Raw genomic sequence first — 17,374 nt, forward strand, 5'->3', positions numbered from 1 at the left:
GGGTACCCACAGGGGTCAGAAAAACGGTCTAGGATCCCCTGGAGCTGAAGTTACAAGCAGTTGTGAACTATCTGATGTGGGTTCTGGGAACCACACTCCTGTTCTCTGGAGCAGCAGAGCTAGGGTACCTATACCTCTCCAGCCCTTCCGTCTTACTGAGACGGATCTCACTAACTCCTGAAGCTGGTGCTGACAGTGACCTCACTTTGAAGCCTGGCCTTGAATGTGTTATTTTCCTGCCTCATCCTCCTCACGTAGCCAGAATGACATGGCTGCACCACTTGCCTGGCTGTCATCTATTTCTTCGTAAGTACCTGTCAGGATAAATAAGTCTTTACACGCCACCCAGTAGTGACGTCATGACTAAAGAGCATGTGTAAGTTACTTAGAAACTGCATAAGGAGCAGGAGAGATGGCTGGTGGCTCAAAGCACCTGCTGCTCTTGCAGAGGAACTGGGTTCTATGCCCAGCACTATCGTGGTGGCTCACAATAATTCACACCTCCAGTTTCAGGGAATCTGATGCCCTCTTCTGACCTCTGTGAGCACCAGACACAAACATAGTGCACATAAATAGATGTAATTTTTTTTTTTTAATGAAAGGAAACAATTCCTCAGTGAAAATGATGCTGTCAAGGGTAGGTCTTCTATGCCAGGCCCCTCATGGACTGTGCTTTCTGACCCAGCCCATTGGGAACCCTGGATTCTCTTTTTATGGCTGCATTCTCTTCCTTATTAGTGCCATTCAGAATCTGGCTCATGGGGTTGGGGAGATGGTTTAGTGTGGGGAGCATAGCTTGGATCCCCAGAACCCATGTCATGGCAATATCACAACCAGCCTGTAACCCCATCCCCGAAAGGCAGACCCTAGGGAGCCCCAGAGCAAGCCAGCTACCATGATTAGCCATGTCGCCATATCAGGGAGCTCTGCATTTGATCGAGAGACCCTGCCTTGGTGATTGAGGTTAATGAGTTTGAAAGTATTTCTATGTGGGACTGTGTGAGGATCTGAAGTGCCCAGGGCAAGGCAGCTCCTGTTTTCATCAGGAGAGCTCAGGTCTGTTGCTGTATTCAGGATATGCCTGGTGTGTAAAAAGGACACACAGTCCTATGAGGTGTGTGACTCTTGCCCACCCGTTCCAGGCAGCAGTTACGGAGAAGCTCCTGGTCTGTGGACTCTCCTTATTATTCCACCTGACCATCTCCAACATGCTACCGGTGGAGTACAACATCGATGAGCATTTCCAAGCCACTGCGTCATGGCCGACCAAAGCCACCTATCTGTATGTCTCTCTCTTGGCTGCCAGGCCTAAGTACTATTTTGCATGGACCTTAGGTAAGTAGCATGCAGACTTGTTTTCATACTGAAGTATCCTGGGGTGGGGGTGGGCGGGGAGGCAGTGTGTCTGTCTGTCTGTGTCTGTGACTGACTGCACCTGCTGGCCTCAAACTCCCCAGAGACAGCAGTCCACCTGTGTCAGCCTTTCTAGTGACTGAACCCGCAGGCATACCGCTGTGTCCAGCTCAAGAGTGCCCTCTTGAGGATGTATAGTGAAAGAACGAGTCGAATCAGAGTCATTTTGCAAAAGAAGGATCGGTGTCTGTGAAGGTGCTTGGCTGCATTTTGATGGGTCTTAGCTCATTTGTCCATAACATCAATGGTGTGTGAACTAGAAACGCTTTCTGTTGGTTGGAAAGGATCCACTTGAGGGAAGAGGTGTCCTATGTTGAACAGGTTTGTAAACCGCCGGTCAGTCGCCACTGTAAAAAGGACAAGGAAGCTCTGTAGACCAGAGTGACCAAAATGAGCACGCTGACCTCAGGCAGAGCGCTCCCAGCAGTTTCTTCCAGGCAGGTGAGCGCTCTCCACTGTATTCTAACATGGTGCCCAGAACTCTTCCACTCCACCCGTCTTCTCAAGCCTCATGTCGGATGTGTTGTTAACTAACCTACTGACAGGGTTATTGTTTTCACTGTGCGTGATGATGATGCTGACCTCTCCGGGGCTGGAGAGATGACTGGGTGGTTAAGAATGCTCGCTGCTCTCCCAGAGGACCCGAGTTTGGTTACTTACAGCCACTTAACTCCAGGGATCTAGTACCTTCTTGTGGCCTCCACGGCCACAATGTAGTAGACATGTACACACACGTACTCATTTTCAAATTAGATTAAGTCATGGACAATGGCTATAGCTCAGCAGGAAAGGGCTCACCTGGAAGGTCCAGCCTCTAATACTACTAAATAACTCAAAAGTCCACGTTCACTGCTTAAGAATAAGGCAGGGTATTCACCTCCTGGGAGAGGAGAGGAGGCTGGAGAGATGGCTCAGCAGCTAGGAGCATTTGTTTCTCTTGCAGAAGGTCCAGGTTTAGTTCCCAGCAGCCACATGGTGGTTCACAAACATCAGTTTTAGGGATCTAATAGCCTCTTCTGGCCTCAAGGGCACCGGACATGTACATGGTACATATAATATGTATGCATGCAAAACACCCAAACACATCAGAATAAAATTAATCTTTAGAAAGAAACATATATGTATGCATGTGTGTGTATATGTATTGTATACATTGCAATAACATTTCTTAATACTTTACTTCTTCACAGCTGACGCCATTAACAATGCTGCGGGCTTCGGTTTCAGAGGATATGACAAGAATGGAGTGGCTCAATGGGACTTAATTTCCAACTTGAGAATTCAGCAAATAGAGGTTAGTAAATGATTAAGACGTTAGTCATGTGACAGCCTAAGTGCCACCGTGTGCTTTCATAGGTTGTGGTGTGCTGCCCTGAGAGGGGAGCTAACAGGTGTTGACCACAGTAGGCTGCAAACTTTATTTTAATAAAGAGTATATTTGCGCTTACGGAGGTGAGGGTCCGTAAGGATGGAGTGAAGCCGTAGCAGTGTGACTAGGAGCTCACTTCATGCAGGCACAAAGCAGAGAGAGAACTAGAAATTTCAACCGTTGAACCTACACGTGGTGACAGACTTTCTCCAACAAGGCACACCTCCCAGACAGCACCATCAGCTGGGACCTACATGTTCACATGCGTGAGACTGTGAGGGATATTTGTCACACACGTGGACCGATGTTTATTTTTATACAACCAATTAAAGCTCAGCTAGGATCATGGCCGGTCCGGGTGCTGAGAACAACAGACTGAGTGTTCAGCGTTAAACAGGATATTCACAGCACCCGCCTCAGGGCTCGTGGGGGGGATGGAAAGAAAGCAAAGGCAAAGAAGGAGGAGGACCATGAACTCATTCCCCGACTCTCGTCCCCTATTTACTGGTGGTGGGACACTCTGGCCCCTGAGGATGCAGTGAATGAGGCTGGTGACTTACAGTCCGCAGGAAGCTTTAGCATGTGCTGGAAAGTAGGTTCTGACCTGGAAGGTGCGGGCATATGGTGCTTTAAGTCTATGGTCGGTCTGACAAGCCACACAGGGAGGGGAACCAGAAGCAGGAGGTGACCAGGTAGGCCCTGGGGGAAGGACACCCTGTGGGTGTGGGAAGGGGCCAGCAGGTCACAAGATGGCATCAAAGATGATGGGGGTGAGGCTAGAGAAACCAAGCACAAAACACAGCCTCAGAAATTCCCAGCAGCCACCTGGCAGCTCATCTTTTGGAACTCCAGTTCCAGGGTTCTGGTGCCCTCTTCTGGCTTCTAGAGGCACTGCATGCACATGGTGCTCAGACACAGGCTAGCAAAAAACTCTCATAAAATGAAAATAAGTAAAAACAGGGAGAAAGAGGGGAAGCAGGTGGCTGTAGGGTGATGACGGATTGGCATTTACAACCTTGACTCTGTGGTGTCTCTCTGGAGCTTTCCAGCCCCCATGGACAGACTTAGTTTGCCACACGTTTGTATGTTTATACATAAAATGGATGTGGTTTTCCCATACCTTGAGAACCAGGTGTTACCCTCCTAGGCACGTGAGGCATTGCCTTCTTGGGGATAGGTGGCATGAGGACAGAGAAGCATTGGTTTCTTAAGGAAGGCATTGTGAGTTCTGCTAAGTGGCCCCAGATGTCACCTGAGCTGGGGCTAGGAGCACCCCAGTGGGTTTCAGCAGTTCTTCAGGGAGGGGGAGCACAAAAGGTAGCCAGCCCAGACCTGAGGGGCTGTGCTGTGAAGGCTGTAGGTAGAGGGAGGCCTGAGGAGACTTTTGTTTAAAAGTCACTGCTCTTATAGAAGACCTGAGTTCAGTTCCCAGCACCTATGTCAGGCAGCTCAAAGCCACCTGTAACTTTAGGGGGTCTGAAAACTCCCCTGGGTCCTCTGTTGGCACCTGCACACACACACACACACACACACACACACACACACACACACAAAACATACACGAAACACACACACAACACACATACACACACAATACACATACACATACACACAACACACATATGCACATAACACACATACACCACACATACATACCACACACACACACATACACACACACACAAATAAAACAAAGATTAAAATACTGACTAGAAGGAGTTTAAAGATGGAGAGACTCACTCTCTGCAGCCCCTGTACATGTAAGAGAGGGAGAAACAAGGAAGAGGAGAGGAGGCCACAGTAGGCCTGCAGGCCTGCATAATGGCACTCCTGAGGCAGATGGAAACAGATGTGATGTGAGGCATGAGGTCTGGTGACAAGGATGTAGTGTATGGTGAGTTCTGTCTCGTGGAGGGTAGGCAGGCTGTGTCTGTAGCTGGAGTCGAAATCACCTACTCTGAGGGACTTGGGAGAACTGTGAAGTATTTTAAATGCTGCTGATTAATTCTTTGTGATATATCTCTCCCCAGTGTAGCATTGTAGTAACTGTTTTCAAAATAGGGACAGCTAGCATCAGGTAGATGGAGGGACTGGTCACAGCTGAGAACCATGTATGTGAGGTCTGGGCTGTCACAGTTATCTAGATGCTACCAGTGGGGATGGTGGGCAGCATGCCCATCATAGAGTAGGGTTCTGATAGGTTGATGGGAAGGAAAACTAAGACAAGAGCATCAGAGTCTCGATGTGATAAATCGACTGTGGAGTCTGAAACGCTAGAAGGGAGCTGGAGACATAGGTCTGTGTTGACCTGGGGCATCACGGCAGTGCTCCTCTGCCTTCTGATGTTCCTTCCCATGTTGCTGGAGATAAATAAACTTTTGTGGATGCTGTTACTGTATTAGAAGAACAGTGTTCAGTAAGAAACCAATGCTATGCCATTTAGACCAAATGACTTTTAAATTTAGTTTCTTAGCTTACTAAAGCATCGCTGTGTAGACTTAAAGCTTCATTATTTTGTTGGCCAAAGAAAATGGTCTCTTTGTTTTTCAGATGTCAACAAGTTTTAAGATGTTTCTCGATAATTGGAATATCCAGACAGCTCTTTGGCTCAAAAGGTATGCTCCTTCGAGAGTCACCCTTAGGCGTGCTTTGGCTTTAAGGACTTGAGCCTAAGCTTGCCAACTTAACATCCTTCATTAATTGTTAGTGTGTTGAATGACGTGTGGTCTTAGGATCCGCCGTTAGTATCCACCAAAGCAAGGCACTGTTCATCAAGTCGGAATTTCTTGGAATGGAGACACAAGCATCCATATGCCAGTCACCTCAGCTTGGCCCAGGCTCTGCTGATGTCTGGGCCTAACCAGTGTCCTCTGCAGCTCTTCTTATATGTTGGGCTTGGGACACGCACATGTGGGACCCAAAGACTCAATCTTACTCCATAGTCAGGGCTCACGGTATCCTTAAGATTATACTGCGAGGCTGCACAGATGGTCCGGCGGTGAAGAGCACTTCCTGCTCATGCTGAGGACCTGGGTTCAGCCCTCAGCATACTCAGGGTGGCTCACCCTGATCCACAGCTCCGGGACCTGTTCCAGAGGGTCAGGTGTCCTTTTCTAACACTTCTAACCAAACACGCAAAATGAAGCCATCTGTAAAACAACAACAGAAATCTTACAGCTGTCCCCTGGGGTGCAGCTTCTGAAAACGCAAGGACAGCCAGGGCATGGAGGTCTGAAGTCAGACGTGTCTCGGGGTGTGTGAGGTCAGTGGGATGGCGCACAGGACGGGCGGCACACAGGACAGGCACCCCAGCCTGAGAAAACAGGAGCCCCGTGAGCACACTGGCAGTCGGATGCACCCTGAGACACACAGCATATGTTGTTGTCGGTGGCACACAGGACAGGCGCCCCAGCCTGAGAAAACTCGACTCCCATGAGCACACTGGCAGTTGGATGCACCCCGAGACACACAGCATATGTTGTTGTCTGCTGTCTCCCAGCTAGCCTTCCCAGTGGTTCTGTCCTATTGAATCCTATCTTCTGTGTTAGGAAAAGGAGGCTAGGTTTTATAGACTCCCCCAAACTGGAAGTGATCATTTTGGTAATTACATATACCAGTAAAAAGATAGGAGCCAAGCTTACACTTGCAAGTCTGACACGTCATGACTGAGCTAGTGCCCAGGAGAAAGGCCATCTGTTTTTATGTGCCCTGTCAGCCCAGAGAGGATCCTGTAGGTTTTGTGATCTTAGATCCACTCACTCCTCTTGGCTCTCCATGGTTTCTGTGTTTTTTAGGGTGTGTTATGAACGAGCAACCTTCAGCCCGACAATCCAGACATTCTTTCTCTCTGCTATTTGGCATGGGGTCTACCCAGGATACTATCTGACATTTCTAACGGGAGTGCTAATGACGTTAGCAGCTCGGACTGTAAGTATCAACGTTTTTGTTTTATAATTCAGTGAGTGACTCTGTTTCTTCGGCTGTGACTACTACATCTGCCTAGTAGAAGTCAGATGTATGACTGTGCTCCGGAAATGAATATACACTCCCCCAATGCCAGCCTCCATGCTAACTGTATACCAGGAGAAGCCATGCATCTGCCAGGCAGGAATTGCTTAAAACATGTCATGTGTCTTCATAGCATTTTCTGAATGAGAGACATAGCAAAGATGATTAGGATGGGTAGGTCTCTCCCAAGTCATTTGTTTCCTGTGAGTTGTAACCCTGGAGGCCTCTCTCATTTCAGAGTTGAGTATGACCACTCCCAGAGAGGGGGCTGGGCTGTTCCCAGTGGGAGACACTGTGGACTGTGGGTGTGGTACTGTTCTGAGGAGTGTTTGCTGGTGGGAACCTGGGACAGTTTGGGGAAACAGTTAACATCGCTTCATAATATGGAAGAAAAGAGGGGGATAAGTCGGTGTGTCTGAAAGTCCACTGGAGGGAAGTGATGTGTCCAAACATGTTTTAACATGCTTAGCAGAGTGCATCCTGGGTAAAATAGCTTCATTTAACAAACCAGCAGATACTCACTCTGATGAACCGTAGGAGTATATGAGGGAAATAGCAAGAAATAGTAATACAGGGCTGTGCCTCCTGGTAGTTGATAGTCTGCCCAGGGGCATAATCATGGATATGTATGTTCTGTATGTGCACCTGCATGTACATCACTGGGCATAGACCCCTGGGCTACCCACCGGGTAGACCCATGGGCTTTATAGATAGCAGAGTTTAAAGATGAAAGTTCTCTTGGTTGGGTTGATTAGAGATGAGCTCATTAGGGCAGGTTTTGTAAGGTAGAAGGTATTTCAATACCAACTGGAGTGTAATGGGGACAAGATTATCATCCTAGGAATGGGCATGACATTAGAAAGGTTCAAAGCCATAGTGTATTTGGGAAATGCCAGGGAGATGGAGTTAAAGCAGTGAGCTCCTGTATATGTGAATAGTAGATAGTTCTGGATAGGAAGAAAGGAGACAGGCAATGACAGGAGCCTGGGCATCAGCCCTGAAGCCTGGTCCTGTCCTCTCTGTGGCATCAGGGTGTCATGGGAGGTAGCACATCTGTATCCTCAGAGTGCCGAAGACTGTACAGAGGGCTGTGCCGTGCTAGGTAAACACTCTAGCACTGAGCTACATCCCCAGCTAGCTAGAACTTCTAAACATGGTGGAGTGGTGGCCAGCAATGCTGGAGGAAATGGCTTGTTGGTATTATATAGAGTGGATTAGAGAGAGCTAGGCAAGAGGTCCCAGGTGCCAGGATTTGGTTCTAGCCTCTGAGAATCGTAACCATTCACTACCACAGTTCGGAGGAACCCACAGGGCATCTTTGTAACCAAAGCAGTGCTTCACCCGTGGAAATTTAGGACGTACCAGACATAAAAGGAGAAAGAAAAATGAGGTATATGGTAGAAATGGAAAATCTCATTTGAGTAAGTGTGCACATTCTAAAACTGCAACATCTGGCTGTTTGGCACTGTCTTGTAAAAAGTTGGGGACATAGCCGAGTACACTTGCCTAAAATGCACAAGTCTCCAACCCTGCAGCAAACAAACAGGCAGACAGACATACAGACAGACAGACATACCTTTTTGAAAGGGCCTTCCCAGTTCCATCAGTAAGTGGTATATGGTCCCTGTTTCCGTGTACGCTGACTGATCAGAACTGAGTTCATAGGTCCTTCTGGTCTCCCCCACACTTGGAGGCCGAGCAAGAGTACTGCCGCCTCATTCCCTAGTGAGAGAAGAAACTGGGGATCCAGCGAAGGCGCTCACAGCCTCTAATTTACCCAGTGCTACTTAAGAGACCGCTCGTCAGTGTCCATTGCTAACTCTCTTAGGGAACTTTATTTTAAACAACGTCAAATCCACAGCAAAGCCCGTTGACAGCTCCCGGAGGCCCTCTGTACATCCACCATGTGTTTGCCCCCTTCCCCCAACAGTCTGTGCACGGTGACATTGGAACCCGCTTGCCCTGGTGGCAGTGGCAGTCCAGACTGAGGCAGCAGTGTGAGAGTGTTACTCCGCAGGCTTGAAGTTGCTGTCGCTAGTATATTTCGTGTCAATCTAAAGATGTAGCAATTTCTTGTGTGTCTTTTTTTTTTTTTCCTCTTTCAGCTGAGAAATAACTTTAGGCACTATTTCCTGGAACCCCCTCAACTTAAGTTATTTTATGACATCATAACATGGGTGGCCACACAGATAACAATAAGTTACACGGTTGTTCCGTTTGTGCTTCTCTCCATAAAACCATCATTCACCTTTTACAGGTAAGTGTTACCCTTCAGCTGTCGGGAGGAGTAGCTGTGCTTTCCAAGGAAGGTCCTTGCTGATTGAGTGGAACAATAGAAATAGAAAGATAGTAATACTCCAGCCTCACTTCTGCCGTGCAGTCTACTAGCAATTACCTCCTGATCCTAAGCTGAGCAGTTTCAAGTTCCTTCATGGAGCAGTTCATCCCATTCAGCCCAAGGGTGGAAGTGTGGCTCCCTGAGTGGTTGCCCCAGTAGGAGAACTTGCCCCATCTCAGGAAGACTTAGTGTAGCCTGAGTGTCCCAAACATGGCTACAAAAGGAATAGGGAATGCTTCACCAGTTACTAATAAGCTTGATTTTTTTTTTTTTTTCAGTCATAGAAAAGGGAAGGATTGGACTTGACTGGCCTCTGTGGTCCTCTGTATTTCAGAGGCTGCTGTCCTGAAGTCTGTGGTTTTACTCTTTCCTCTCCTCTCCCTGCCCCACCAATGCTCGCTTCTGATGAGAAGCTTGGTTCTATCCAGTTCTTCATTTCTATGGGATTTGGAGACTTAGCATAAGAGCATGTGATCAAAGAATTAGACTCAAACATTAGAATCGAGTTATATGTTCACATAGGAAAAACAAGTAATGGGTTAACGTACCCATTTTTAACAAAACTATTCATTTGGGGTGGGTAGCTGTTGGTTGGATTCTGTCCCATGTTGTTTTCTTCAGACACTTGAACTCTCACCTTTGAAATCAGGCTGCGTCCCTTCAGTCTCAGAGTCCACCCAGGGGCTGATTTTCTGATGATTTGTTGGGTACAACCTGTATTTGTGATGTGACCATCAAACAGTGTTGATTACCTATAGCTCATGTTGTTTCAGTCCGGGTATCTGAGTGAGTGACTGTGGGTTTCAGAGTAGGGCAAGCAGTGACTGGGCACATCTTCATGTCCAGTGCTCTCTGGGGACCCCACGTGTAATTTTGTGTTCAGATTGCTACCTCTGTTAAGAAGTGCCTTTTTACTTTGTCCTGTGTAGCCTCAAGACCCTTACAAAACACTAGAATGTATCTAGGCCTGTATTCTGAGGTGGGAACATGAGGGGCAGTGTTGCAGTTACCCACACTCCAGCCCACACTGTGGAGAAAAGGGAAGAATAATGCGGTGGATAACCCCATCTTCAGGACCCTGGGTGCTGGCAAGGGTGTGGCTGATAACCCTCTTCCCTTTTCTTTCAGCTCCTGGTATTACTGCCTTCACATCTGTAGTATCTTAGTGTTGCTGTTGCTGCCTGTGAGAAAGTCTCAAAGAAGAACGAGCACACAGGAAAATGTCCAGCTCTCACAGGCCAAAAAGTTTGACGAACGGGAAAATTCTCTGGGACAGAACAGTTTTTCCACGATGAATAATGTTTGCAATCAGAACCGAGACACTGGATCCAGACACTCGTCACTAACGCAGTGACTGCGAGAGCGTGTGATGGCTGTTTCCCGGCTGTGAACAGAAGCCAATCTTGAGGCCTTTGCAGAGCCTCTTGTTTAAGGAAGAGAGACTAACTGGGTAGAAAGGGACAGTCTCGGATAGGGGGTTTCCTATACACTAGATTGGAAATGGAAAGAAATAACCCCTCCCATGCCATGTTCCTGTGGGTCATGCCTTATACAAAATCTTCCCATGATTCAATAGGGCACTCTGACCTCAGCATCTGCCCACAAGGTCATCCGTGTACCCTGTTGCTGAATGTACACTGCGTATCCCAAGGCACTGAAGAGGTGGAAAAAAAATCATGTCGATCTGGATGATTAACTTTTTCCAAATGAATGTCTTGCCTTAAATCTCCCGTTTCCTAAAATGTTGTTCCCGGATGGTATTTAAGAGTGTAAAATCGTGAGGAGACGATTTCAATATTTGATATGGTGTGCTGCGGAGAGGACTGAGGGGAGTCTAAAACCAGATACTTAAGGTCGTGGGTACTTTAAAAATGCAATAAACATCTCAGTATTCGAAGGGTTTTCTTAAGGTATCTTAGAGGCCTGTGTGCATGGTGGGACTGTAAACAGTCAGGGCTTAATTACAGGTAGCTTATTTTTCTGGGATCTTAATTACCTGGTGTCAGTCAGGGGGCCCTCCAAGGAGGACTTTCTTAAACATAATTAAAGGTTGGCAATGTGATATTTTAGGCTTATTTTCTTAAGAAAAAAAAAAAAATAATAAGAGGGAAGATAAGGGAAGGGGGCCAAGGAAAGCCCCGTGGGACCTGGAGCCAGCAGCAGAGGGCTTCCCACTTCTGTGTCCGAGACCAGTGTAACTGTATGGGACACAACAGCTTAACGTTGATAACACTGTGGACTTTCTGAAGAAATCTCTCGAGCATAAATTACATAGAGTTAGAGGGGGTTATAAGAATAACAGTGATAGATGATTTGAAGATTTTGAGGGAAATCTCTAGTAATTAAGGTTCTTGTATGGTTCATCAGTTTCTTGTTCCTATCCCTTTCATTGCTATTTGGGAAAGATGTAGGGAAAAGAAAACTTAGTTGATGAGTCTAAATGACTTTTTTAAAAAAAAATTAATAAATTAGTTTCTATACTCTTTAACTTCATGCATTAAAATTCTTCCATTAAACTCTTGTTAAAATGGGTGTTAGATTCTATCTAAACAAATAAGTGTTTTCCTCTTAGGATGCCACTCTTGCCTTGAGTGACTGGGTTTGTCTTTAATCGCACAGCAGTGCGGCGTGGGCTGGGTGGGTATGAGATGGAAAATAAGCCTGAGCCTGTAGAGGGGAAGGCGGGGCCTTTGGGCCTCACTGCCATTTGACCAATCTTTTTTTGTATGAAATTTGTTTTGGTTTTGCCTTAAATTTTCAAATGAAATGCAAGTTATCAGTCTACAATGAGTTTGATTTTGTTGGTTTTTGCCACTAATACATTGTAAGTAGAGTTGAGGAAAAAGCAGCAATGGAGGTGGGAACCTAAAGATGTCAGGGAGAAGAAAGGTGCAGATGCCGGTCTGGCCTTCTAGCACCTAGGAGCCATACGTGGCATGGCTGCTTTTTTGAAGACAGGTTGCATCTGATGAGGAGAGTCTTCTCCTGGCCTCTAGAGTTCTCCCTATTACTCCTCCCCGGGAATGGTTTGCAAATACCTTTTCTTAGTTTTCTTTCCCGTGTGTTGAAATCAAGCTATCTGTAGAATTGGAGGAGAAAGAAGAGCATATTTATGGAGAGTACCCGCCCCCGAATGTATTTTCTACGATTTCATGAACTTGGTGGAGAATTCAGTCACTGTTAAAGACAGCCCTGGGCGGTTCCTAAGTGAAGCCAGAGCAGCTTTGGGAGCTGCTGCGGGCTCGATCCATCTATCCAGCCACTCACAGATGACCACGTTTATATCTGCCACCCCAACAGACTTCGTTTCTAAACTTGTACATTGAGTCACCGTCACCTGTTTCCTCGTAATGAATTTATAATCATAGTCCTATCATCCAAAGAGCGAGACAGTTGATCACTGTTCTCCTTCCTGGCACATACACTGCGTTCTAACTTGGCTGATTCCCTTTTTCATTCTTCTTCAGCTACTAGTTACGTTCGTGGGATTATTTTTGGATGACTATCTTCTAATTAGGAGACATAATCAGAACTCGATCTAAAATCAAATAAATTCTCAAATCCCCCCCCCCCAAACCACACTCTATAAAATGAATGTTTAGTTGGGATACTGTCAAGATTGTTTCTACTTAGAAGGATTTAAAACTAATGTTTGCACTACTGTAATTTCTGAAAGAGGTCATTATACCATGTGTTTACTGCATTTAACCGGCAGAACAGGGTTCACTGTGTGCTTATAGGATTTTTCCATTTCTTGAGTATCCTGAAATCATTCTGGAGATGGTCAATCTACATCATATTTATACTTCTGTCCAATTATATACTACTCAGGGAAAATAGAACAAAAAATATTCTTCCCTCAAATCTCATTTTCTTGAAACAGTAATTGTCAATTTGGTGTGTCTCAGCTCACTTATTTGTTTGTTTGTCTTTGGGTTTGTTTGTTTTTTTTTAATTCATATTTTACTTGGAGCTTGGAGTGACTTTAAGAATACTCAGAGACGGAGAGAAGGTTCTCTGGGTTTCAGAGAGTCCCTGACTGCTGTGTCTTAGCATGCTGGTCCCTACCGTGGATGACGCCCACACGGGGTATCTCCACACATGCCACTTTGGAGGAAAACAGTTTCAGTGGAGGTTTCTAGAAAATGATGGTGATTTCGTGTAAGTACTTAGTGGCCTGGCTGGTCCTTCTGGCTCTTGCTGGGGGAGCAGCACCTTTTCTTCCACCACCCCCAGTCGTGTAAGGCAAAGGGCAAAGGGAAGGGCAGGGTCCCAAAGGGAACTAGTAACTGTTGATGCTTTTTATTTCTGGGGCTTGCGGTAGTGACATTTTAAAAAATGGATGTTTAGCAAAAGGAGGAATACCTATTGATCCATTAACTCAGAACGGGTAGCAACAGGCCATTTCCTGGTTGCTTTCGTTAGTTGCTGTTTCTGCTGGGTAAAACCGGAAAGGATTAAATACTCCCCATAAATTGCTAATTTTACTAGACAGGGTTTGCCACCATGTAACTCTACAGCAATTATTTTAGTCAGAGAATTTAGTCGTTTTTTTTTTTTTTTTTTTTTTTTTTTTTTTTTTTNTTAATTACAGAAAACAGTTTAAAATCGCCATCAGAATAATCATGAAGGTTTTACTTTTGAAGACTAGACATTTAGGACAAATGCTTTTCCTACTTGATACCCATCCTTTGTCAGCGTTCATCTTGTGTCTTCATGAGCAAATCTAGAATATGGTACTTACTGTTTCCTTATCAGTTGTTCATAAGTATCAGCTCACCGACTCTTAAAGAGTTCCACACTGTAACTGACCCAAACATTCTTGAGAGAGTAGACGGGTTTAGAGTAATTGCTTCTGCTGTGTCCACTGAGATTTGGACCGACTGTATAGTTAGAAACCAGTATTGTGAAAAGTTTTATTCAGGTATTAATAATCTACCCTGATTGAAGTTTAACACACCCAGTTTAACCTAGGTGCAGAATTCTAGCTTACACTGTGACTGTAACCTTAACCTGCCCAAGGACCATACATACCTGTTACATTCCACCAGCGGCCTCTGAGGAATGGTTGATCACTTGGCCGATTGCCCTCTTGGCTAACTTTCTGCTTCCCACTGCCCTTGGAAGAGTGAGTTTGTATCAGGCTTCCAAAAGCTGAAGGCAGAGATTTGCATTTTAAACAAATCCACTCAGAATTCTCAAGTTTGATGGGTTAGAATGTGGCAGCTCTCTACGGTGATTTCCTGTAACAGCATGTAGTCAAACCTATTGATGATGACGCTCCTCCTGGAAGAAAATTTAAAATGAAATTTTCCACACTAATATTTTGTAGGAATGCTCTTATAATCAATGACTAAGCTGCTTTTTGAGGCTCTTGTTGTACAGAGGAGGCAGCCAATTTACATTTTAATTCGTAGGCTGCCTAATAATGTTTTGTATGTTTTCAGATAATTTATTTTAATAGGCTTTTAACACAATGCAAACTCCAGTGAAGAACTGACAAGAAGCTCCACAGGTCATTGATTGGGGAAATTTTGTCAAACACAACCTAATGACACATTTCTATGCCAGCTAATTTGTCTTGCCTTTAAAACTGGTGGTAACTCTTAATGCCATTTTTATAAAGCAAGGGACAGCCTGTCTGTTCTATAAATAACCCTTCAAAGATCCTGTATAACCACTGTCTGAAAGCGATCCGGTGACACAAAGCCACCTCCAGCTGTGTTTTCTTACATGTTGCTTCTGTAACCAGCAATGGGATATACTATAAAGCCAGAAGTTACAGAGCACAGGGAGTAAAATGACTAAGCAGTTTCTGGGGAGCATGTCTGGAATAGAAGAGTGGGGGTTGCCTGCTGCAATCTCTTGAGGGGGTGCTCCCTGCACAGGCTCTATTTTGGGAAAACTTCTTTGAGAGATTAGTTTGTTAATTATTTTCTCTGTCCTTTCATGGGGGAAGGACACAGGTAGAGAGCGTTTGCTAAACTTTTGAAATGTGTCTCTGTCCCCCATTTTCAATGTCTTTGGTTCTGTGCACACCCATCCGTCCGTGAAGTGCATTTGCTGCTGACTTAATCACACACAGAAAGGACGCCTGTGCTGAATGGAGGTACCGTCCTGTCTGTCTTCTGTCAGCTTTATGTACGTGAAGGTGCCCCCGTATCAGAAGGAGCATCACTTGAGGCGGTAGGAATGACTGGGACACAGATTCCTGGGACGTGAAGGCCCCATCATGTTCAGAGGAAGGTGCCTGGCTGCATAACCTGCCTTCCCTTTCACCTGAACACTGGTCGCCTGTCTTGAGGAGAGCCTCCGCTCCCACAGCCAGCACTTGCAGCATTTCCATTTGCCTTCCCTGGTGGAGGATAGCATGTGGCGGGCTGTGCTTTTTTTTCTTGTTCTTTTAATTCGAAGTTTTTTTTTTTTTTTTTTTTTAAAGAAGTGTTCTTTTTCAACCGATCCCCAAATCAGTTGTCATTGTATGGTGAGTTGAAACCACACTGTATCAGACAAGCTGTGACATGATTCATAACCATTTTTCCCATTCAGTGTCTTCAGAGCTACACAGTGGCTGATTGCTGGCTTTTAAAGGTGTTTTTAACTTACATGTGGCTTTTTTTTCTTATTATTTCTGTGTCTTTAAAGGGATTAAACGGTAGTTTAAAAGAACCCGTGTTTGTGTTTGTTTATTTCTGAGGTTAAATGCAGTCTATGGATGGATGAGCCCAGTGCCCAAGCCCGTGAACAATGTTCTTTTTATCATCCAGTCTTCAATAACTTAAACATTAGTTCACTCTAGTTTTTATTACCCTGGGGGGAGGGGTGCATGTGCCATGGTGCTTGTATGGCCAGAAGACAATATAGAGCCTGTTTCCTCTTCCTTCTGTTCAGTGGATTATGGCCATTGACCTCGGGTCTCAAGGTTTGTGCAGCAAGCACCGTACCCTCACTGAGCCATCTCACTGGCTCTTAAATGTTAAAAACACGGCTATATGTACTCTGGGAGGTAATTAACCCCAAAGTAGAACGTGGAAGTTGGTCCATGGATCTGTGGCCTACAATGGACTTAGCAGTAAAGAAGGCATCCTAGCTTGAAAGGAAGAGCTGGCTTTATAGCCCTGTGGTTGGCTCGCTCTTACCTCTCATGTCCTGACTTGGGTTTTGCTTTTGAGCTGTGCTGAACTCTCACTGCGTATGCAGTTTCTTCATCATAGTGATGTTCCTGAGGTATCTCTTGGGTCTGCTGTGAAGAACTCTGGGATGGATATGTGTGTGTGTGTGTGTGTGTGTGTGTGTGTGTGTGTGTGTGTGTGTGTGTACACATACATACATATATATACATTAAGTTATATATATATATATGAATGTATATATGTATATATCATGTACAACATATATATATTTTGCCTGTATGTATGTCTGCACCACATGCATGCCTGATGGCACAGAGGCTAGAAGGCAGCATTGGATTCCATGCAACTAGAGTTATAGATGGTGATCAGCCATATGGGTGCTAGGAATCAAACCTAGATCTTGAAGAATGGCCTTTGCTTTTAATTGCTGAGCCATCGTGCCAGCCCTGTTATCGTAACTTTTACTGATAATTTGAGAAGTTGGGTTGATCATACCAAGAAATCTAGTCATTGTGTTTCATCTGTGGAACGCCTGAGAGTAGCAGTGACACCCACCCCACCCCCTGCCACACACACCCCCGTTTAGTTACTTTCCAGAGTACATATGGCAGTGTCTTGAAGGGCAATGCTTCAGTTGAGTTCCGAGTAAAGGTAGTTTGTATACGGGAATTGATGCTCAAGTGCTGGGTAAAGGAGAACGAATTGCTTCCCTTGTCTGGGATGAGCTATAGCGTTGTGAGTGAAGCCTCGGAACCCTGTCCCCAGCACAGAGTGCCTGTACAGCGGGGGAAGGAAGCAGAGCTGGGGGCATGTGGGTACTAACGGGAGGCCTTGGCTCTCTGCTAGACTTGGACGCTGGGATAAGTGCCCAGCTGGAGAAAGAAAAGGAAAGCTAGGTCAAGGATTCTACAGTGTGTAGCCATGGTAGAAGAGGAATAGCAGGGGCTGAGAAGGTTTATTCTGCCAGCAATATGCTGACCTATTTAGCAGTAACTTTTCCCCCAGTTAGACAGGAATAGTGGGGACATTGTTCATCTGTGGCTCAAAAGGAGCACAGGACTGCAGGTAGAGAGCACAGCCCAGTGCTGGCTGCTCAGTTTGAACAGGTGGTCC

General features: G+C 45.6%; 1 protein-coding gene across 4 annotated transcripts in view; it reads left to right on the forward strand.

Moving 5' to 3' along the window:
• Positions 1 to 15,789, forward strand: part of Mboat2 (membrane bound O-acyltransferase domain containing 2) — a 133,624-nt gene extending 117,835 nt beyond the window's left edge. For all 4 annotated transcript variants that reach the window (XM_029540654.1, XM_021201759.2, XM_021201760.2 and 1 more), the window contains 6 exons: positions 1,143 to 1,335; positions 2,604 to 2,707; positions 5,333 to 5,397; positions 6,577 to 6,709; positions 8,896 to 9,047; positions 10,257 to 15,789. In XM_029540654.1, coding sequence (XP_029396514.1) covers positions 1,143 to 1,335; positions 2,604 to 2,707; positions 5,333 to 5,397; positions 6,577 to 6,709; positions 8,896 to 9,047; positions 10,257 to 10,482 — 873 coding nt within the window. In that variant the 3' untranslated portion in view covers positions 10,483 to 15,789. The remainder of the gene's footprint in view (positions 1 to 1,142; positions 1,336 to 2,603; positions 2,708 to 5,332; positions 5,398 to 6,576; positions 6,710 to 8,895; positions 9,048 to 10,256) is intronic.
• The last annotated feature ends 1,585 nt before the right edge of the window (positions 15,790 to 17,374 follow it).

This window comes from Mus pahari, chromosome 7, assembly GCF_900095145.1.
Source record: "Mus pahari chromosome 7, PAHARI_EIJ_v1.1, whole genome shotgun sequence".
Classification (NCBI taxonomy): domain Eukaryota; kingdom Metazoa; phylum Chordata; class Mammalia; order Rodentia; family Muridae; genus Mus; species Mus pahari.